This window comes from Phacochoerus africanus, chromosome 9 (genome assembly GCF_016906955.1).
Source record: "Phacochoerus africanus isolate WHEZ1 chromosome 9, ROS_Pafr_v1, whole genome shotgun sequence".
NCBI lineage: Eukaryota > Metazoa > Chordata > Mammalia > Artiodactyla > Suidae > Phacochoerus > Phacochoerus africanus.
The window spans coordinates 20,757,922-20,780,875 of NC_062552.1; the positions used below are offsets into that span (position 1 = coordinate 20,757,922).

The 22,954-nt window shown below is 45.0% G+C and overlaps 2 protein-coding genes across 3 annotated transcripts in view; both read left to right on the forward strand.

Annotated features, from left to right (window-relative positions):
* LOC125136316 (uncharacterized) overlaps positions 1 to 22,232 on the forward strand; it is a 52,718-nt gene extending 30,486 nt beyond the window's left edge. The window contains exon 5 of the mRNA XM_047797039.1: positions 21,832 to 22,232. Within this exon, the coding sequence (XP_047652995.1) occupies positions 21,832 to 22,169 (338 nt within the window). The 3' untranslated portion in view covers positions 22,170 to 22,232. The remainder of the gene's footprint in view (positions 1 to 21,831) is intronic.
* On the forward strand, positions 7,354 to 15,562 carry HFE (homeostatic iron regulator). Of its 2 annotated transcripts, none has more exons than XM_047797018.1 (6): positions 7,354 to 7,596; positions 11,361 to 11,624; positions 11,795 to 12,094; positions 13,157 to 13,432; positions 13,557 to 13,667; positions 14,650 to 15,562. In XM_047797018.1, the coding sequence occupies exons 1-6, from the start codon at positions 7,521 to 7,523 to the stop codon at positions 14,688 to 14,690; spliced, it is 1,068 nt and encodes a 355-aa protein (XP_047652974.1). In that variant the 5' UTR covers positions 7,354 to 7,520; the 3' UTR covers positions 14,691 to 15,562. The 2 variants fall into 2 exon arrangements, with proteins under 2 accessions (XP_047652974.1, XP_047652975.1); XM_047797019.1 differs by lacking the exon at positions 7,354 to 7,596 and adding an exon at positions 7,780 to 9,769.
* Positions 22,233 to 22,954: the final 722 nt, after the last annotated feature.

A 22,954-nucleotide genomic window follows, 5' to 3' on the forward strand; every position in this document is an offset into this window, starting at 1 on the left:
CACAGGGGGAACTCCCAAAGCAAACTTTTTTTTTTTTTGGCTTTTTTAGGGCCACATGTGTGGCATATGGAAGTTCCCAAGCTAGAGGGTTAAATCAGAGCTGCAGCTACTGGCCTACACCATAGCTACAGCAACAGTAGGATATGAGTTTTATCTGCGACCTACACCACAGCTCACTGCAACTCCTGAGATGCAGGATACTTAACCCACTGAGCAAGGTCAGGGATCAAATCCACATCCTCATGGTTACTAGTCAGGTTCATTACCGCTGAACCACAGTGGGAACTCTCCCAAAAGCAACTTTTAAAATAATAAATTAGGAATTCCCTTCATGGCTCAGCAATTAACAAACCTGACTAGGATCCATGAGGATACGGGTTTGATACCTGGCCTCGCTCAGTGGGTTAAGGATCTGGCATTGCCGTGAGCTGTGGTATAGGTCGCAGACACCGCTGGGATCCCACGTTGCTGTGGCTGTGGTGTAGGCCAGCAGGTGAGGCTCTAATTTGACCCCTAGCCTGGGAACTTTGTAATGCTTCGTAATGCTTTGGGTGCAACCCTAAAAAGCAAAATAAATAAATAAATAAATAAAATACTAAACTACTTTTCTTTCCATTTTTAAAGTAAAAATGACCACAGTGAAAAGGAGGATGCCAGAGGATTGTGCAAAGATAGTAAGTAACGCTGGGACTATCCTGGTTAGGCTATATGACTATATGGCAATGATGATACTAATAATTATAACACATTTATTAAATACTATGTGCAAATAGGGATAACATGATTTAAAGTGCTTATGACTTTGCAATGTGCTTAAGATCAGCCTAGCACCTCCTTTGTAACACACATGCCCCAAACTGGGCCCCAAGAAGTGGACAGCACTGAAGTATAGATTGTATAAAAGTCCAATTAACAATGTAATAAATGGATTTACCTTGGCCTCAACCCTTCCCTGCCCAGAGGCATTTACAATGGAGGATGTTGTTTTCACCCAACAGGTACTGGAAAACGCTCCAAATAACTGCCCTTGGGGGCATTGCTGGTGCTCCTGGTTGCCTGGGTAAGTAATCATTTACTTTGGGTTGACATGTCACTCAGAAGATTTCAAAACTCATTCACTTGCAGTATTTTGATGAACAGAAGTGATTATTACCTACAATTAACAGTGACAGTATTGAGAAGCTGTGAGACTAGTGTAAAGGCCTAGAGCAGTCACATACAAGACTGGCTACTAGGACCTTTGGAGTCAATACTCTTTATAAACTGTCAAAAAAACAAAAACTAAAACTAAAGAAAACAAAAACAGAACAAAACAAACAAACAAACAAAACAAAGGAGTTCCTGTCCTGGCACATCGGAAATGAATCCAACTAGGAACCATGAGGTTGTGGGTTTGATCCCTAGCCTTGCTCAGTGGGTTAAGGATCCAGTGTTGGCATGAGCTATGGTGTAGGTCACAGATGTGGCTCAGATCTGGCATTGCTTTGGCTGTGGTGTAGGCTGGCAGCTGTAGCTCCAATTTGAGCCCTAGCCAGGGAACCTCCATATGCTGCGGGTGTGGCCCCAAAAAAGAAAAAAAAAAACCTGTCAAATGGACAGGAAACTCGTGGTTCATTCATTCACTTCTCCAAACAATAAGCAGGAGAAACACAGATAACTACCCTCATGGTGCTTACAATTTAGAATAAAGAGGAAAAGACATGGGAAGAGAATGGACAGAAATGTTTTACATCTGTCAGTATTGGGTACAGTAGAGACCAAATGAGGAGATGGCCAATTTTACCAAATCATGGGAGTTGAAACAGTCTAATGGAGAAGGTACTTCAATTGTGTCTTAAAGGTAAGAGCAAATTAGGTAAAAGAAACCCAGAGACCTAGAGAGAGTGGATACATTTTTTTTTTTTTTGTCTTTTTGCTATTTCTTGGGCCGCTCCCGTGGCATATGGAGGTTCCCAGGCTAGGGATCAAATCGGAGCTGTAGCCACCGGCCTACGCCAGAGCCACAGCAACTCGGGATCCGAGCTGCGTCTGCGACCCACACCACAGCTCACAGCAACACCGGATCGTTAACCCACTGAGCAAGGGCAGGGACCGAACCCACAACCTCATGGTTCCTAGTCGGATTCGTTAACCACTGAGCCACGACGGGAACTCCACATTTTATCTTTTTAAGTGACTATCATTTTAAAAAAAGATAACCGTAATATAGGCAATGTGTGAGAGGATGCTGACCTGTCACCTGGTTGGGAGCAGCATCCTCAGATTAAAAAAAAGTCATTGCTAATATTAGTAAGTAATAATCATAAACATGGTTTGGCTTGGATTCCATGCCAGGCACTGTGCTGAGAGCTTCACTTATCAATTTTTTATTCTTTTTCTTTTAATTCTAAATATTATTTTAGGAAATAGCTGTTATTTCCACTTTTCAATGAGCAAGTAGAAAAAAAGTTTATTTAAGTGGCTTTGCAATAACTTTGCCTTGCAGATTGATTATAATCTGTGTGTCTTTAAAGAACACATATGTATACTCATCAGAAATGAGACATGACAGGGCAGTTTACAAAAACTCAGGTTATACTAAAGTAAGCAAGAGTAGACTCTGTTGTTTTCCTCATCAGTAATGACAAATATATATAGGGACAGTTTCCACTGGACAATATTAAATACTGAGGACATTTCCTTCCTTAAAGTTTCTAAATCTCCTAAGAGAGCTGAACAATTGATAAAAGTAGTCTTGCATTGGCCTCAAACTCTTCCCAAATGAAAGGGCATTTATAGCATGGTATGTCATTAGTTCTGGATGACAATTTATTTTTTTTCTTTCTTTCTTTTTTTTTTTTCGCCGTTCCTGCGGCATATGAAGTTCCTGAGCCAGGGGTTGAGCCTGAGCCAGGGGTCGAGCCAAAGCCACTGAAGAAGCAAGGCCAAGTAGTTATGTTATAAGCCACAGAGGAAGTCCCTAGATGGCTATATAAACCAAAATGTACTTTATAGAGTTTATTCTTAAACTGCCAGGTCTGTTATTATTACCTTCCAGGAGTGTCTATATATGTTAATAGTTGGAAGAATTCATTTAGTGATCAGAAACTATTACCCCCATTTCAAAGATTTGCAGATTGAGGTTCATAGAGGCTAGAAGCACAGTTAAATGTTTGGAACAAGGAACCAAGTCTTCAGACTCATAATTAGAGGGATAACATTTGCTCTGTGAAATGGAATTGTCAAAGGGGTTCCCTGGTGGCTCAGCAGGCTAGGGATTTGGTGTTGTCACCACTTTGGCCCTGGTTTCTGCTGTGGCATGGGTTCGATCCCTGGCCCAGGAAGTTCTGCATGCTGTAGGTGTGGGCCAGAAAATGGAACTGTCAAGAGAATCACAAGCTATGAAACTCCTCACCTTCTTCTATTACTCCTACTAGTTACAGATACAAGAAAATTCCACAGCACCATTCGTGGCTTTTTACTCGGGCATATCTCCTCAACTTGAATGTAAGCTCCTTGACGGCAAGGTATTTTTGAAAATGAAATGAGATAGCATATACATAAGGTTTATCATGGTTCCTAGCAAATACAGTTTACTCCTGCCACTAATATATCTCATAATTACTATTATTATTATTATTATTATTATTACTATTATTATTATTATTATTGTCTTTTTGGTGCTGCACCCACAGCATATGGAGGTTCCCAGGCTAGGGGTCGAATCAGAGCTCTAGCCACTGGCCTACGCCACAGCCAGCCACAGCAACACCAGATCTGGGTCGCATCTGCAACCTACACCAAAGTTCATGGCAATGCCAAATCCTTAACCCACTGAGTGAGGCCAGGGATCAAACCTGCATCCTTATGGATGCTAGTCAGATTTGTTTCCGCTGAGCCACGACAGGAATTCCTCATTGCTTTTTTTTAACGAAACCAACCTGCAATCAAGCATGCTGAATGAACATATGCCAGTCTCTTCTTCTCCAAACCTCATTCAGTGACAGTACAGAATTTTACAAAGGTATGAAAAGATGAAGAGAATGAGAGAAGGAACAATAACCCCTGGAAACAGAATTTTGGAAGTTGTACAGCAGATGGAAGAATGCTAAATGCCTCATCAGACTAGAGAAATCTATATCCACCACTTTCTGGGGGAAAAAAACCAATAAGAAACAAATAAGCTCCCTGCCCGCCAAAAAAAATACTAGAAAGACTTAGCTCTTTGAGACACCAGGTACCTCTGAGGTCAAGGTTATGGGCAGGAATGAAAACAGGCAGATTTGTTAGAAATCTATGGAAGGAGCATTTTGGTGCTCAGATCACCTCCCTGCACTAAACAGCCAGGTGACTGCTGGAGCCAAAATGAGCAGAAGACTGATGAGTTTCATTTGGCCACACTGAATCAGAGGGACCCTGGATTCAGGGGTCTCAGGCATAGCTGATGATGAGAATACAGTACAAAACTGAAAATAGGACTTTAAAAGAAAATCCATGTCCTTAAAATTAAATTCTCCCAGTCCCTTTCCCCATTTGTCTCCCAGAATACCAACACCCTGGCTTCTAATTCCCATCATTTCTTATTTCAACAATTTTTTATTGTCTACTGTATATAATACACTGAGCCAAGTACTATAAATGTATTAGTTTCCAAGGGCTGCTGTAACCAAGTACCACAAATTGTGTGGCTTAACCAACAGAAATGTCTTGTCTCATAGTTTTGGAGGCTGGAAGTCTAAAGTCAAGGTGTTGACACGTTTGGTTCTTTGTGAGGCAAGGATCTGAATGGGTACCTATACCCAGCAAGAGTGCTCCAAAAAACAGTACAATGTCACTATGCTCATTGTTTAGGAGGAATGTATTGTTTCTGGTTCTGTCTTTCTTTTGTCCGCGCCCCTGGAATGTGAAAGTTCCTGGACCAGGGATTGAACCTGCACCACAGCCAAGACCCAAGCCACTGCAATGACAACACTGGATCCTTAATCCACTGAGCCACAAGAGAACTCCAGAAGGAGTTTAAAGGAAAGAGAAAAGGAAGAGAGTTCTTCCAGATCTCTCTCTTGTAGCTTCGGACATTTCCTAACTTGTGGACGCCCATCTTTTCCCATCACTCTTCACATTTTCCCTCTATGCCTGTCTATCTCTATCTACACTTCCCTCTTTTATGTGGACAACAGTCACATTGGTTTGGAGTCCACCCCATTGGCATCATTTTAACTTGATGACCTCTATAAAAAACCTATCTCCAAATAAGATCACGTTCAGAGGTACTAGGGATTATACTCCAATGCATTTTTTTTTAAGAGGGCACAATTCAATCCATAGCAATAATTATACCTATGAATCTGACAAAATCTTGCACAGAACTTACATTCTTGTAGAAGAGATACCAACAGTACCTTAAGATATTTTGGCTTCAGCCCTGAAGCAAATGGCAGATACATTTCCTAAGATTGCAAATGCAGATTTGGTTAGAAGATAGAAAAAAAATTAAGATTCTAGGATTTTGGAGTTCCCGTCGTGGCGCAGTGGTTAATGAATCCGACTAGGAACCATGAGGTTGCGGGTTCGGTCCCTGCCCTTGCTCAGTGGGTTGGCGATCCGGCGTTGCTGTGAGCTGTGGTGTAGGTTGCAGACGCGGCTCGAATCCCGAGTTGCTGTGGCCCTGGCGTAGGCCGGTGGCTGCAGCTCCGATTCAACCCCTAGCCTGAGAACCTCCATATGCCGCAGGAGCGGCCCAAGAAATAGCAACAACAACAACAATAACAACAACAACAAAAAAAAAAGACAAAAAAAAAGATTCTAGGATTTTTAATCCACTCTTCCAGTCTCTGCTTTTAATTTAGCTATTGAGATCATTTACATTTTTGACATGTTAGGCTTTTTCTACCATTTAAGTATTTGTTTTTTGTTTTCTCTTTTGTTTTACTTTGTTTCTCTGTTTTATTTTCTTGCCTTTCTATGAATTACCTGAACTTTTTTTTTCGATAATTCCATCTTGATTTATGTATACTACCTTTGAGTAAATTGCTTTGTATGATTTTGTCAGTGGTTACCCTGGGTCTTACAATGTATTTGACTTGTCATAGTCTACTAAGATCTAGGTTTTATCCCCTTGAGTGAATCATGAATAGTCCATTTCCATCTAGAACACTTTATCTCCCCTATTTTGTCTTGAACATCAAATGATGTTATAATTTTTATTTCAATCATCAAATACAATTTAGAGAACTCATGAGAAAGATAATCTATGGTGTTTATCCAAATTTCTGGTCATTTCATTGTTCATTCTTCCTTTCTTTTCTGTTTCAAGAACTTTCTTTAGTCTGCTAGCGAAAAAAATTCTTGTTGTTTTCCTTCTCTATCTACATTTATTTTTATTTCCCTTTTATTTCTGAGAATGTCTTTTATTTCCCTTTTGTTGCTGAAGGTAGTGCCTAAAAAGTGTGTACCAGGTTTCCTGGTAACATAGAGAGCCAGGAAGTCTTTCTAAGTGGGTTGCTTCACAATCTAATCTCGAACACTTTCAGTCACTCATTTATTCTATCCACACAAATTTATTGAGTGAGTATTTATACCAGGCAATAGTGTTCAACATGAAAGAGCAAGGTCACTATGCTCACTGCTTAGGAAGAGTTTAAAGGAAAGAGCTCTTCCAGGGAAGAGAAAGGCTTTGTGTAGATATAGACACACATATAGATATAGACATACGCATATGCATAGATATATCTAAATTGAATAACAAGATTGGCAAGGTGAACCTAGACTTTTTGAAAATGCATAGTGAATTTTCAAGTTATTCAATATTTAGATATTAAATATTTAAATCAGGAAATCATTAAATATACCTCCCCCAATCAGCAACATCTCTGCATTTAAAGGAGTTCCCGTCGTGGCTCAGTGGTTAACGAGTCCGACTAGGAACCATGGGGTTGCAGGTTTGATCCCTGGCCTTGCTCAGTGGGTTGGGGATCCCGCATTGCCTTAAGCTGTGGTGTGGGTCGCAGACAGGGCTCGGATACCGCTTTGCTTTGGGCTGGCGCAGGCCGGCAGCTGTGGCCCCGATTGGACCCCTAGCCTGGGAACCTCCGTGTGCCGCCGGAGCGGCCGTAGAAAAGACAAAAATAAATAAATAAAAAATAAAAAGTAGAGGGAGAGTTCTCTTGTGCACAGTGGGTTAAGGATCCACAGTTGTCACTGCAGTGGAGTGGCTTGGATACTGACCTGCAGTAGGTTCGAGCCCTGTCCTGGGAATTCCTATATGCCGCGGGCGCAGCCTAAAAAAATAAAAACCAAAGGGACAGTTGGGTCACAAGTGTTTCCTAAGCAGGTACTCTGAGCTGCAGGAGAGAGAGTTCAAGTACAGGCGATCCGTTTCTTTTCCCCATTGGCCCCGGAAAAGGATCTCACTGCCCAGGAAGTTTCATCTGGGATCCCCGCAGCCTTGGCAATGGCTCCAGGGTGACTTCTTGAGCCACCTCGGTTTCCCCGCCCCAGCCAAGAGGCCGAAAAGCACCTGGAAGCGCGGTCCGAGCCGGGAAATGGGCCCACAAGCCCGGCCGGCGCTTCTGCTCCTGATCCTCCTGCGGACCGTGGCCACGCAGGAGCGAGCGCCGCGTGAGTCCGGGGGCTGCGGGCCAGAGAGGGGCGAGGAAAAATCGAAAGTAGCTTTTCTTGGGGCTTTGGAATTTGCTGAATTCGGAACGACTGCTCAGGCGGGTGCGCGGGCCCCTCCCCCAACTTTCCCCGGAGGGGACAGCGGCCACTGGGGTGCAGATGCGGTTCCCGGCCGTCCCCTCGCCCCCCGCATCTCGCCTCCCCCCACACCCTCGGCCCGCCCGCTGTCCCTGCTCTAAGAAGTGACACTCGGAACCACCCACTCCCTCCCCCGACCTTGACGCTTTTAGATGTAAATCTTTTCTGCTGGAGGCCGAGCTAAGATTAGGGGTCCTTGGAGTCGGGTCTCGGTTTTCTTGTATCTGTAGTTGGTTGTGTCGTTTCCCTTCTGATCATCCCCAAACAGGAAGTTCTTCTCACCCAGGGCGACCTTGGCCCGAGCGCCCCTTGGTGTTTCCACACCCGGGCGGGCTCAAAGGGCTGGAGACTTTGGGCTGATAGGACGCACGGCAGAAACAGCCGGTTTTCCACTTCAGAAACACTGGTGCTGGCAAGTGGGGGTGTGTGGCGGCTTGTGGGGGGATCTGAATCCTACCCCGACCCCACCCCTTCTGCTGAGACCAGGGGCGGAGGCCACCGCGGGGTAGGTAGGAGGCTATGAAGGGAGATTTCCCAGAGCCTTAATCTTGGCGATTGATCGTTCGTTTGCCTGGAAAAATGACATCTCGGTTATTTTTGAACTTTTTGAACTGAATCTAACAGTTCCCCTTTTCAGCCAAGGGGTTGTTGAGTTGCACTGTTAACAGTATTGGATAATTAGGCAGCCTTTACTAAAAGATGCTAAAGTGATGGCAATTAACATGTAGAGAATGGCCTCAGTTTTAAATCACCTTCATGTCAGTGATCTTGTCTGACTTGACTTTGCATTTAGGAGACTGGCGCTATTAACGTGTTGATTTTACCACTAATGACCTCAAGTTAAATCCTTTGCCCAGGTAACAAAGAATTCTGTAAGCAGGCTCTTTTTCCGATGTTAAGTGAAGTATTAGCACTGGTTGTAACCTTAGCTGGCAGAGTTTGCTCTGTTGTCTGGCATGGCTCCGGATGCTTTACACACTGTCGTGTAGCCTCAGCACCACATTTGGAGGGGTAGGCAGTATGTGTGTCCACACTTTATAGATGACTAGGATGAGATAAGACCTGCTTACCGGTAACTTTGTTCAATGTCACTCTGGCCTTTGAGGCCACTTCATAACTGTGACTCTTAAAAGACACACTACCTTAGAGGTTGAATTGTACAATTTGATGAACAGAAATATTCACTAGTCACCAGCAGAGAAGAAGCATCACCCATGCGCTGTGATCTTCTGGATCCAGGGGAATGAGCAGGAAGCTGAGTCCTCTGATGTTTTGCTTGCAAGGAGGGGGATGACAATACACAAAGGAACAAAAGGATATAGAGCATCAGGTAGCAGTGGGTGCCCTGAAGACCTGTGAAGCAGGCAGGTGGGGCAGGCCACTCTCCCTGGCTGGCTTCGGAGCAGGGATCTGGAGGAAATACGGGTGATGCTGATTGGGAGCAGCGCTTCCAGGACAGGACAGGAGCACCTGGCAAGGATGTGTAACTTCAGCACCACTGATATTTTTTTGTTGTGAGGACTGTCATGTGCATTGTAGGACCTTGAGCAGTGTCCCTGTCCTTTACTCACTGGATGTGAGTATACTCTTCAGTTATGACAACCAAAAATGTCTCCAGACATTGTCAAATGTCCCCCAGGAGATGAGCTATCCGGGTTAAGAATCACCAGACGAAGAAGAGCAAGAGCACAGGTGCAGCGGAGTTAGGGGTGGAGGTGCGGAGGCCAAGAACAGGTGATGGGCTCAGCACAGGAGCCTCAGGCAAGTCCCCAGGGGTCCCACAGGCGGCAGTGCCATTCTGACCAGGGAGTGTCATCGCTGGCATGGCTGTTGAAAAGATTGCTCTGGCTGCTTTGGGGAAAGTAGAGTGAAGGGAGCAGCAATAAAAACAGGGTGAGCAGACAGGCCGGAAATGATGGACTGGGCCAGATGGAAGCAGAGGTGGTGGTGAGAAATGCTTGTATTCTGGATACGTTTTGAAAGAAGTTGCTGAAGGATCTAAAAGGATCGCGTGATAGAAGGAGAGACGTCGAAGGTGATTCTATTATTTAATTACTTTATTTTACTGTATTTATTTTTATCGGCCCAAGCAATGGGGTGATAGATGATGCTATTGCTGAGATGGTGAAGGCAGAATAAAAAGCAGTCTGAGGGAAATCAAGAGTCTGGGTTTGAACCTGGTAAGTTTGAGATTATCCAACTGGTGGTATCACATAGGCAGTTAAGCAGCTGGAGTGTGTGAATCTAGAATTCAGGGCCAGAGACAAAAATCTAAAAGTCAACATTTATTCATCTAACAAGTAGATATTAAGCACCTACTACATGCCAGACAGTTTAGGTAGCGTTGTGGATGAAAACAGAGTACATAACCTTTTTTTTGGCTTTGTATGTGGAAGTTTCCAGGCCAGGGACTGAACTTGTGAACATATGTCATAGCGGTGACCAGAGCTACTGCAGTGACAATGTGGGATCTTTAACCCACTGCTCCACAGGAGAACTCCAAAAACAATGGACATACCTTAAGTAAAAGATACTTTATTGCTAAAAATTGCTAACCACCATCTGAGCATTCAGAGAATTGTAATCTTTTTATAATAGAAACATCAGAGATCAGTGATCAGAGACCACCATAACAAATTTAATAATAATGAAAAAGTTGGGTAGGAGTTCCCTGGTGGCCTGGTAGTTAAGGATTTGGTGTTTTCACTGCTATGGCTCAGGTTCAATCCCTAGCCCAGGAACATCTGCATGCCATGAGAGTGGCCAAAAAAATAATAATGAAAAGTTGTAAATCTTGCAAGAATTACCAAACTCTGACACAGAGACACAAAGTGAGCAAAGGCTGTTGGAAAGATGATAGCAATAGACTTGCTTGAGGTAGGGTTGCCACAAACCTTCAATTTGTGAAATATACATGATCTGCAAAGTGCAATAAAATGAGGTCTGCCTATATAAAGGAAAAGGTTTAGAGATGAAAATAGTGGGAAAAAAACCAACAGTAATTCCTTTGGACCTGGATCTAAGTAGCTCTGAGCACCAACTCCTGAGCTCAACTGCCCTAGAGAGACACATGATGGGATTTTCTAGAATCCGTTGCCTCCAGTGGAGATTGCGTGAGCACTGGGACTGAGGCTGGGGGCTGCAGGGATGAGGTGGGCAGTGGGCGCGGGAGCAGGGTGGGGGGCAGCCACACAGGATGAACGGAGAAGAGAGCAGATGGCCAGCCCTGGGGAGGGGAGGCAGGCACCACCGCTCACTTTCACAGGGTGGGACGAGACACAGCTGGCAGGATTTGATTCAGAAGATGTGGGGACAGAGTTCCCATCATGGCTCAGCAGGTTATGAACTGGACTAGCACCCATAAGATGCAGGTTCCATCCCTCGCCATGCTCAGTGGGTTAAGGATCTGACGTTGCTGTGAGCTGTAGTGTAGGTCACAGATGTGGCTCAGTTCCAGAGTGGCTCTGGCATAGGCCAGTGGCTACAGCCCCAATTACCCTAGCCTGGGAACTTCCATACGTGGCAGGTGCAGCCTTAAAAAGCAAAAAAAAAAGGAAGAAGACATGTGGAGGCTCTGCCTCTCAGCCCCCTCTTGACCCACAGAAGGCCTATCACCCTCTCCCCAGGGCCACACTCCTTGCTCTTCCTCTTCATGGGCGCCTCGGAGCCAGATCTCGGGCTGCCCCTGTTTGAGGCCTTGGGCTACGTGGACGACCAGCTGTTTGTGTCCTACAATCACGAGAGTCGCCGTGCAGAGCCTCGTGCCCCCTGGCTCTCGGGTAAGGCCACCAGCCAGCTGTGGCTGCAGCTGAGCCAGAGCCTGAAAGGGTGGGATCACATGTTCACCGTGGACTTCTGGACCATCATGGACAACCACAACTACAGCAAGAGTACGTGGAGTGGGGCCTCGCCTTGTCTCCTTGTTCTGGGGGGAGGCATCAGAGGGCCAGGAGCTTGAGAGCTTTGGGGTGGGGGGTGCAGGGAAGAGGGCTGGACTTTGCTTCCTGAGGTCATTCAGTCCCATCACAGTGGAAACAGGGACCTGCTCCTTTGGTTTCAGTAACGAAGCTGGGAGTGTTGCCAGAGTCCCACACCCTGCAGGTGATCCTGGGCTGTGAAGTGCAAGCGGACAACAGCACCAGAGGGTTCTGGAAGTATGGGTACGATGGGCAGGACCACCTGGAGTTCCACCCTGAGACGCTGGACTGGAGGGCGGCAGAGCCCAGGGCCTGGGCCACCAAGCTGGAGTGGGAAGTCAGCAAGATCCGGGCCAAGCAGAACAGAGCCTACCTGGAGCGGGACTGCCCGGAGCAGCTGCGGCACTTGCTGGAGCTGGGGAGAGGGGCTCTGGACCAGCAAGGTAAGGCAGGAGCACCCTCTGCTCCTCTTGTGACAGAGGGAAGGGGGATGCAGGGCACGGGATCCTGGGTGGGGTTTCAGACATGCCCAAGGTTGTGTGACACTCTGGCAAGGAGCCGAGGTCTGAGGTCCCCCCTCCCCCCCGAGCTTTCCAGCTTCCAACGGGGATAAAAGCCTATCATGTGCTGTGGTTTTAATTTTTTTAATCCATGCACGTAGCTAAAGAAGAACTGTGATTTTTTTTTTCTCTCTTGATTTAACCAAGAACCCTATGTGAATTTATAACCTTCAGGAATTCAGAAATGCCCATGCTCACATGAATGCCAAGGCAAGAAATGAACGAGTGAGGCAACCCATCACAGTAGCAGAATCCTGACGGTTAAAGGTTATTCCCACTGAATATGGCTGTAGTCACTTGTCACACCTTGTAAGGTGGTCGCTGAAGGCTGGCTACCGAACAAGGCCCCCCCTTTTTTTTTTCTTGGGCAGCTTCCGCGGCATATGGAGGTTCCCAGGCTAGGGGTCTAATCGGAGCCATAGCCACTGGCCTACACCAGAGCCACAGCAACGCCGGATCCTTAGCCCACTGAGCAAGGCCAGGGATCGAACCCTCAACCTCATGGTTCTTAGTCGGTTTCGTTAACCACTGCACCAAGACGGGAACTCCCAAGGCCCCTTCTTATAAGAATACTTATTGGGTTGAACATTGAGATTACCAGTAGTACATACTCAATCTTTTTTGATCCTCATAAGGAGCAATTTTATCTGATTCAACTTAATATATTAACAAAGCACATGGGATATGGGCAACAACTGTGCCTATTTACATGTGGGATCAGAGAACAAGTTGATATGACCTTGACTGCTCTCCATGTGACACCACATTGGAACCGAATCCGGGAACACGTTTTAGGACACAAAATGGTGTGTCTCTCCTACACTTGCTTTGTCTGCACAGGGTAACGCCTTCCTCCATCCTGTAGAGAAAGGGAAGTGAAAGTTCTAGTCTTCCCAGCCAGGGTAGGAAGATTCCCCCTCCAGATCCTTCCTTCTTCCTCTCCAGCGCCTCCTTTGGTGAAGGTGACTCATCATGTGGCCTCTGCGGTGACCACTCTACGCTGTCAGGCTCTGAACTTCTACCCCCAGAACATCACCATGAGGTGGCTGAAGGACAGGCAGCCACTGGATGCCAAGGACATTGAGCCCAGGGATGTGCTGCCCAACGGGGATGGGACCTACCAGAGCTGGGTGGCTTTGGTGGTGCTCCCCGGGGAGGAGCAGAGATACAGCTGCCAGGTGGAGCACCCAGGCCTGGATCAGCCCCTCACTGCCTGCTGGGGTATGGATGAGAGCCAGGGGCTGGGAAAACCTGGTGTGGATGGGGTGGGAGTGGTCACCAAAGCAAGGGTCTGCTCTGGGCTGGGGCAGCGGTCACGGGCTCTCACTCGCTTTTGCTGTTTTAGAGCCCTCGCTGTCTGGCACCCTGGTCATTGGAATCATCAGTGGGATTGCTGTTTGTGTCATCATCTTTATTGGAATTTTGTTCAGAATCTTAAGGAGAAGGCAGGCTTCAAGTAAGTAGGAAAACAGAGGAAGCTTCCTGGTACCTTGGCTCCCAGGATGCACTAATTCTCCTCCAGGAGGTGGGGCAAAGGGAGGGCAAAGGGATTTGGCATCTGAGAGAAGCCTTCTCTTTTTCTCTGGGAGCCTTGGCACCTCTCTGGGAGCAGGAATTAATAGGTTTCTTCAGAATGAAAGCTCCTAATTCAACCAATATCTCATGAGTGCCTATTATTTTGCACGCTTCTGTAGTGCAGGTGTTTTGAGGCTGAGTCACTGCCGCTATTCTCAGAAGCCAAGTCTAGTAGGGAATGAAATCCATAACACAGGTTAATGCAGTTTAAGAAGAGTCCCGAAGGTCCTAAGGCAGATAGGAGGCAAAGGCTTTGGGGTGTCAAGGGAAGGGGTGATCATATTCATTGTCTGGGAATCAAGAAAGGCTTCTGGATCTTGAAGAAGTAGAATATTTTCAGATGAAGTTGAGGAGGGGAGACCCATGCAGATGAAGCAAACATGCAAATGGGAGAATGTGAGGCATGCTGGGGGTGGGGGGGGGGTGAGAAGCTATTATCATACCTCACCCTTGACTTTGCATACTTGCCAATCTGCATTTCTCCTCCCTAAGCATCCATGTTGCCTGGGAAAGGGGCAGACAGAAACCAGCTCCCTTAGAGCCCTGGGGGACTTTGGGGTGTCCGATGATGTTGTGAGCACTTGAGGGGGCTGGAAAAAGCAGGGACTTAAATAAGCAAGGAGGGACCCAATCTCTCTGATCTGGAGAGTGAGTTGTTAGGAAGTGAGACTGGAGGCAAGGAGACCAGTTAGAAAGCTACCCAGCGCTTCCAGATGAGAGTTGAAGGTCTCCGAAATCCAGGAGTCCCCTTGGGCAGGGAGTGGTCAGAGTTGAGATGAGTGGATGCCGAGGAGCGAGATGGGGAGGAGACGAGAGACATTCCCCAGTCTGTGATACCTCTTCCCTGGGTCTTATCTTTACAGGAGCAGCCTCGGGGGACTATGTCTTAGCCGAATGTGAATGAAGTGCATGCCGCCTGCAGATCTGGTGGGGAGGAGACCTAACTCTTTGAGACTCAAAGAGAAGGAGCTCTTGTGGCCTTCTTCATGTCAAAAGACAGCTGGACCTAAAAAATAAGAACTGTCTCAGGAACTCTCTGCTCTTAGCCTCTCCAGTTCCCTCTCAAAGAGCTTCCCCATTTAGGTTCTTGAGTTCCTGCCTGCCGAGGGGCCCCAAGCTGTGACCTCTCCCCCAGAATCTGCTCTCCTGAATCCGAAGCTGCTTCTAGAGCCAGTCTTCATTCATTTCCTGCGTCACCTCAGACTCCATATACCTACGTCATCTCATCTCCTAACCGTGGGAGGAGGCGTCTGAAATTTGGGGGATTCATGATTGCTTTAAACATCTGAGAAAAGCTTTGAACCTTCACCTCAGGACATACACTCTAATACACCTACCAGCATTTGACACACACATCCAGACATTTCCTGGACCCACTCAAATTTCCTTTTAATTCTGTCTCTCTTATTCAAGAACTCACCTGTCACCAAGCTCTGTGGTTTCTTCCATCAGAGAGAGATCTGGGCAGTAGTACAGCTCTGAAGGCTGTGCACTGCACAACCCGAGAGGCACATTTTCCAGAAGAGGCATCATGAATGTTTGAGTGTAATATGAGAGTTTTCCAGAAAACGGGAGGGAAATGCTTGAGAAATGATGTCGTTTTCTAGTTTGCACAAAGATGCCATATAGGTTTCCTTAGGTCAAGGATACTTGCATTTGCAATGGCTCTCGCTCCTAAATGCCAGACTTGAAGTAGCACTGGACTTGGTCTCTGCTGACACCCTCTCCTTGTTCAGTTAATGAAAATGATAATAAAGATGATTATGATGATGATAAGGTGGCCGACACTTGTTTTAAAAGTCCTTACTTGGTGCTAAACTTAGTTCTGAGAGCATACTTCCAGGCATTGTCTCATGTAGTTCTTAAAATAACTCTTTTTTTTTTTTTTTTTTTTAGGGCCACAAGTACAGCATGTAGAAGTTCCCAGGCTAGGTGTTGAATTGGAGCTACAGCTGCCCACCTATGCCATAGCCACAGGATCTGAGTTGTGTCTGTGACCTATACCACAGCTCATGGCTATTATTAGCTCATTGCTGTTAACGTGAGCTTGACCCACTAAGTGAGGCCAGGGATCAAATCTGCATCTTCATGGATACTTAGTGGGGTTCATAACCCACTGAGCCACAACAGGAACTCCTTCAATATTTTGCTTTATGAAATATTTTCATTAAACCAGGGTAGCTGAATTATTTTTCTTCACTCTAGAGACATTATCATCTAGGTAACACATTGATCATTTTACCTCCAAATCATGGTGGAAACTCACTGATAAAGTCTTACTCTTTAAATATCACCCTAGGAGTTCCCATTGTGGCACAGTGAAAACGAATCCAACTAGGAACCCTGATGTTCTGGGTTCAATCCCTGGCCTTGCTCCATGGGTTAAGTATCCGGCATTGCTATGAGCTGTGGTGTTGGTTGCAGACACAGCTCGGATCCTGCATTGCCCTGGCTGTGGTGCAGCCCAGCAGCTGTAGCTCCAAATGGACCCCTAGCCTGGGAACCTCCATATGCCTCGGGTGCGGCCCTAAAAAGCAAAATAAATAAATAAATAAATAAATATCCCATACTCGAAGTGTGACTAAGCAGGGCCCTGTGGGGCTCCTGGGCAAAAACGCTTTTCTGTGTCCTCCATTTCTTGTTTTTAGGAAATGAGCCTCATTTGGTCTCCTTGGCCTTCCCTGAGTTCCAAGCGGGCAGTTCCAATAGCTGCTGATCAGGGAGGGAAGGGAATGCTGAGACCAGGGAGGAACTGTCAAGCAACAATAGCACAGCCTTGGTGCAGAGTCCTGGTTCCCTCTCAAGGAATGCACTTAATGCTGTAGGCATCTTATACACCTAAAACTTATATTCCTTATGCTTCTTTTAGAAATGGGTACTTTAAAATGAACAGTTTGGAGCCCTTCCTTGTGCTTCTCCCTCATTGGATTGCACCCTAAACACAAACCCCTGTAAGCTGAAGATCAGGCACCCTGAGCACAATTGCCTATGGGCTAAAGATTATTAGCACATGATTTTTTCAGAAAGTTTCCTAGTTTGTTCTAATCTCTGATTAACATACCCTTTTCGCAAATAGTTATTCTAAGCAATAACGCAGATGACCTCCACGAGGATCATGCCAGGATAGACTAAGATTTCCCCAAAGAGGAGTTCCCGTCGTGGCGCAGTGGTTAACGAATTCGACTAAGAACCATGAGGTTGCGGGTTCGGTCCCTGCCCTTGCTCAGTGGGTTAAGGATCCGACGTTGCCGTTAGCTGTGGTGTAGGTCGCAGACGCGGCTCGGATCCTGCATTGCTGTGGCTCTGGCGGAGGCCGGTGGCTACAGCTCCGATTAAACTCCTAGCTTGAGAACCTCCATATGCCACGGGAGCGGCCCAAGAAATAGCCAAAAAAAAAAAAGGTTTCCCCAAAGAAAGAAGAATGTATGTTTGCCCCAATCCTGATTCTTGTCTGAAACCCTCTTTTTCTCCTTTTGGACTATAAAATTCCCTGCAATTCTTCCCCAAAGCAGGGCACAGTCTTTACGGCATTAGCTTGCTATGGCCTCCTTTGCCTGGCAAAGCAATAAAACTTTTCTTTTTTCCTTTTACCCAAAACTCTGTCTCCTTGTTTCTCTTTGGCACCTGTGGACAGAGGTGTCGTTTCAGCCACAAAAGCAGACAAAAAGTTTCCTTAATCATAATGAGCTTCTTACCTCATGAAAGATATGTTACAGCTGGGCAATAGTTTTACATTAGTTTTATTTCTTACAGGCTGCAATTTCAAGAAACACTCCACTCTCCCCCAGGGAACACAACTACTAACCATCAGCAGCGGTGGCCTATTAATTTTTTAAACCGTCGTTATAAATCTCCATTTTCTTCCAGTGTTTCGTAATTTTTATGATCTTGTTCATCAATTCTTAACGCCCACTACATTTGAAAAATCAAGATAGCTATATTTAAAATTCTGGGTCTTATTTTGCCTCTGGCAAAACGGCTTACAAAGCGTGGGAGTAAGAAAAAGGCCGCCATCTGGTGGTCAAGACTAGAATTGTCACAGTGGTTGTGTAACTATACAGAGGCGGGGAGGAGTGGGGGCAGGGGGAGAAGGAGGGAGGGGGGAGGAGGAGGGAGAGGGGAGGGAGTCGGGTGAAGGTCCTAAGGGGGAATGGACTAGACAAGGGGCCGGCCACTGGGGGTCAATTTTGGAGAAAACCCCCTGAAAATTTGAGGGATCCGTGAAGAAACTATTCACCAGCTATTTGAATCGCTGGGCCCTGTTGAGCTACCTGAACTGGGAAGAAAATAGGAAAACAAACAAACGGTGATCTTTTGAGGCAACCTGCCGCTGTTGGTTAAGGCCTGATGGGAGGTACAGGCAAAAATTCTTGCTCTGTTATAACGATATAGTCTTAGAGTGTTCTTAACGCATTCTTTTTTTTTTTTCTTTTCTTTTCTTTTTTTCTTTTTAGGACCACACCCATGGCGTATGGAAGTTCCCAGGCTAGCAGGCTAGGAGTCGAATTGGAGCTGCAGCTGCTGGCCTACATCACAGCCACAGCAATGAAGAATCTGAGCTGTGACTGCAAACCACAAGGCAGCTCAGCAACGCTGGATCCTTAACCTACTGAGCAGGGCCAGGGATGGAACCCAGGTGCTCACAGATCCTAGTCTGCTTTGCTACCGCTGAGCCACACCGGGAACTCCTAATGCATTCTTCATGTACCCACACAGGCTTAAAAACAAAAGATCTCTAAAATGCTGGACACTTCTTACAAGCTACATACTCTAATAAGGACTAGAATGGAAAAATGCATAACTTTAGCCATTAAAATTTTTCACGTGTAGACAGGTATTTGTAATTTTGATTTCCTCTGTAGACTTTGAGTCATCATTTTTTTTCTTCTCTCTTTTTGAATCAGTGATTAACATGCAGAATATTAATACAATGTTAAATTATTTTGTGTAACAATTTTATTAAAAAGCCTGGGTTGCCTTGACATTCTGAATGCATTTTTTACTTCTCCTGGCATGCATGCTGGCATCTCACATATTCTGAGTAATTCTCTAAGGTATTTACTCATGTGTATGAGAGATACATAACAGTGTGTTTTAAGAAGATGCTTCTATAGCTTCCAATTCTTGGCTGCATCCTCAGTAAAGTCTTCTGTGGCATGAATATTTTCTAAAACGATTTTTTTTCGGCTAATAATTATCACATACTTAATTAGATGCCAGGTCCTTTTTGAAATACTAATTTAATATTTAATATTCATTGAATTCCTCTGAAGAATCCTGTGTGGTAGAAACCTTTTTTATTCTGTTATCCTTATTTTGCTGTATGGAAACCAAGGCACAGAGAGACGTTAGTTAACTTGCTGAAGGTTATACAGATAGAAAATGTGTTTTTGTTTTGTTTTGTTTTGTTTTTGTAGCTATCCTTGCTCAGGGTCAAATTCATAACCATTCTTATAAAAACTGAAAAAAATGTTTAAGAAAGAATAATGTTAGAAATTGTCTTGTCCAAATAATGTCTTCTTTAGTAGATCTCAATGTATTAAGAATACTTAGGGGAGAAAGCCCGCACAAGCAAAGCCGTCCTAGAAAGTGCAAGTGACCAAAAAACTTCTAGTAAGAGTGTGAACTGAAGAGAACCAGCTGGCACATTTTCCCAGACAAGAAAGGAAAGGAAGTGAGGAACATAGAGAGAGTGATAGTATATGTTATACAGCCAAAAACATGCCAATGGGAATGACAGTTTAATTCAGGAAAAATGAATAAGAAAATGAATCATACCAAAGTAAAGATTAGGTGGCTAGAAAAGAGAAATGCATTGAAGACTTAGATGGAAGGGACATAAAGCAGCCAGCTACTAGAGGAGCTGTCTGACCTAGACCAGGAGTGGTGTCCCCAAGTGCCTGGACATAACCATTGTAACATTATAAATCCCTGGCAAGCTAAATTGGGTGACACTGTACTTATGCATTTCCTCAACTATAATGTAGTTCCAAAATATTTCTACCTTGAGATTTCTTCTCACTAAAGTACAATGATATCCTGAAAATTGTTGGAATATGCTGGTAGTTCTCAACCCTGGTCAAGTATGAAAATTGTTTGATAAATACATATTTTCCATGGGATGTCATAAATGTATATATATATATATATATATATAATATATATATATATACACCTCATCTCTGATATTCTGACTGAGTTAATCTGTGGAGGGTGGTTCTGCACATTTTATATTTTTTATAAGGCTTTTGAATAACATCACAGATTTATTTGTTTGGATATTTCACGTGTCCAGTTAGCCACAGCTTGTTTGCACGGTTTTTATTTCAAGGACTTGCGCACATGTTGAATGAATGGGGTCTGTGAAGTCAGGCTCACTCTGAGGATGGGAGTTCCAGAGTGACTCACCCTTTCCCAAGGCCCAAGACTGAGTAATACCTGAACTCTTCCCAGAGTAGAAGGATCCATTTTTTATGCAAATCTCTATGTGCACACCTTTTAAGTATTTCTGTTCTGACATTTGAGATTTTTGAGTCACTAGTCATTGAGAAAAATTTAGAAAAGAATTTAGAAGAAGAGAATAAGAAAAAAGGAAGCACAGTGTATGCACTATTTTTAATTTATTTTCATGGATTAAAAAGCATGATGAGATTTCAGTTTTGTCTATGACCTGAGACCTTGCACATTTCCTCTGTAATGTCTGACATTTCTTCCCAGCTAAAAATCCTCGTATAAGGTGTGCATTTGTGGCAGGAGAGGGTAGTGAAAGTCAGGAGCCTAGAAACTCAATTTGGGGCAGAAGAAAGTAACCATTTATTTCATATGTGATTAAAACCATATGGTATCCAGGGCTTTCCTGCCCACTCCTGGCTCTTTTCTCTCCATCCTTTGTGTCTCTTCTCCCTTTTTAGCTAAATCTCAGGTTATAATATGTGGTCTCTTTCAGGATGTAATCTCATTCTAAGTCTCCACAATAGGCATTTATTTATTAACCAGGATGAGGGAGAAGCTGCAGCTTTTTCGTTGCTTTTGGTTTTTAAACTAGAGTGACTCTCACCTTGAAAATTTTCAAAAGCTGCAACAGGAAGTTAAGGAGAAACTTTCTGATTTGAGAAATCCTTCTCTTCCAACCATATTCAGCTCTGTTCATTCTGCTTTAAAAAAAAAAAAAAAAAGAAAAGAAAAGAAAACAAAAACGGATTAGCCTGTTCAAAAACACCCATAATCTCATCAAAGACCTCCCCAGGGAGGCCCTGAAGGCTTTGTAATGACCTTAATCGAGTATTAGCCCTACCCTATGATTAATCCCAGACTCTACAAAACTTATGTTTTGGTCTCTAAAACTGGAGAAAGATGAAGATTAATAAAAGAGGGAAGGGAGCTTTTAGGACTTGCAGACCAATCAGGCGCAGCCAGCCAGGAAGAGGTCCAGGGGCAACTGATTATCCAAACCTAGCTTTGTGTTACCTAATCTCAGACTTTTCAGAAAAAGGAGTCACCCATTAAGTGTTTGGAGAAACAGAAGAAAAGAAAGAAATTTTAATATCCAATCGTTTATCCACCTTTTTGTCTTTCCAAACACAGGATTTTGAGGACCAGAGCCCCTTCATGGCCAGGCATGCTTTAGTCCAACAAACTGTGTCCTTTAAAATTTAAAGGACCGAAAAGAGAAAGTCCCTTGATCTGTAAACCTATCTTCCTTTACACATTTTTACATTCCCCAAAGAACCATTATCTAATTTGTTCGTTACCAAGTAACCAAAAAGAAATACGGAGCAGAAGACTTTGCTCAAGCTGTCCTTCAGCTAAGAATACTCAGAATTTGCAAATAGGCACAGAAAAAAATAGCGCCAGGCTGGAGACGAAAAGATTTCCAGCGGATTGAAGGCCACCTCCCCTTTCCGGCTCGCCCAACGAAGAGCGAGATTTCCCGACCAATCAAAACACTAAAATGTTGATAATCCCACCTCCTTGTCCCACCCCCACCAGAGCATCGCGTTTTCAATCAGGTCCGCACAAATGCTATTTAACCGGCAAAGTCAAAGCTTTGGACGTTATAACCACAGCAACCATGTCTGGTCGTGGCAAGGGCGGTAAAGGCCTGGGCAAAGGGGGCGCCAAGCGCCACCGCAAGGTTCTTCGCGACAACATCCAGGGCATCACCAAGCCTGCCATCCGGCGCCTGGCCCGGCGCGGCGGCGTCAAGCGCATCTCCGGCCTCATCTACGAAGAGACCCGCGGGGTGCTGAAGGTGTTCCTGGAGAATGTAATTCGAGACGCCGTCACTTACACCGAGCATGCCAAGCGCAAGACCGTCACCGCCATGGATGTGGTCTATGCGCTCAAGCGCCAGGGACGCACACTCTATGGTTTTGGTGGCTGAGAGCACGTCATCTGTCTTATCTCTGCGTCACTTTTAATAAAGGCCCTTTTTAGGGCCGCCCCACAAATTCGTTAAAGAGCTGTTGTACGCACTTTACATAATAGACGCGGTAACTGCGTCGTTTCAGCAGTGCAGCTTTATCATCTTTTCGGCATTAACGTTTAGTCCCAAGCCTTGGAAAAATTCGGCTTCAAAGTACTACATTGGAAGTTTAAGGAAATAGTTGTGAAAGCAATGAGACGAAGAAAGGTATTTTAATCTATTTTTTAAACATTCAAAGAATGCTCCTTCAGCCTTTAAAGGGCTGGAGGTATCCATGGCACAAAGATTCGCTATTATTGGTCCGCAAAATACACAGCTATGTAAATGAAGGACTCCCGGGGAACAAGCTCTCATTGGACGATTTTCGGGTGGTGAAGAAACCTCTGTTAAATTGTGGAGTGTGGTGTTCTAGGGCTATTTTCCCATTGGCCAAAACGAGGTTTTTCATAGTGGTTACCCGGAACTTAAGGGTAAACCTTGATTGGTTAATTTTCTAACCCTTGTATGTCAGACGCTGCAGGGCGCGAGGGGCAAAGGCGTACAGTGAACAAACCGGTTCTACACACGTTAGGGTGTTAGAGGAGACCATCAGTCGTCTGGGCGGGGTGAAGCCATCATCCCTTTGTGATGACTGGCGTCATTCCACTGCTGTGCATAGAGAAGGAGCTCACTGCCTTGCCTGGCAACTGAAGAGTTTTCCTGCACTATCCCAACCCAATCCTTGAAAGGGAAAAATTGGCCAC

Coding starts and splice junctions, on each gene's coding strand:
- HFE (XM_047797018.1), top strand. CDS start 7,521: ATGGGCCCACAAGCCCGGCCGGCGCTTCTGCTCCTGATCCTCCTGCGG. Junction 11,625..11,794: donor CAACCACAACTACAGCAAGA/GTACGTGGAGTG, acceptor CTTTGGTTTCAG/TAACGAAGCTGGGAGTGTTG. Junction 13,433..13,556: donor GCCCCTCACTGCCTGCTGGG/GTATGGATGAGA, acceptor TTGCTGTTTTAG/AGCCCTCGCTGTCTGGCACC.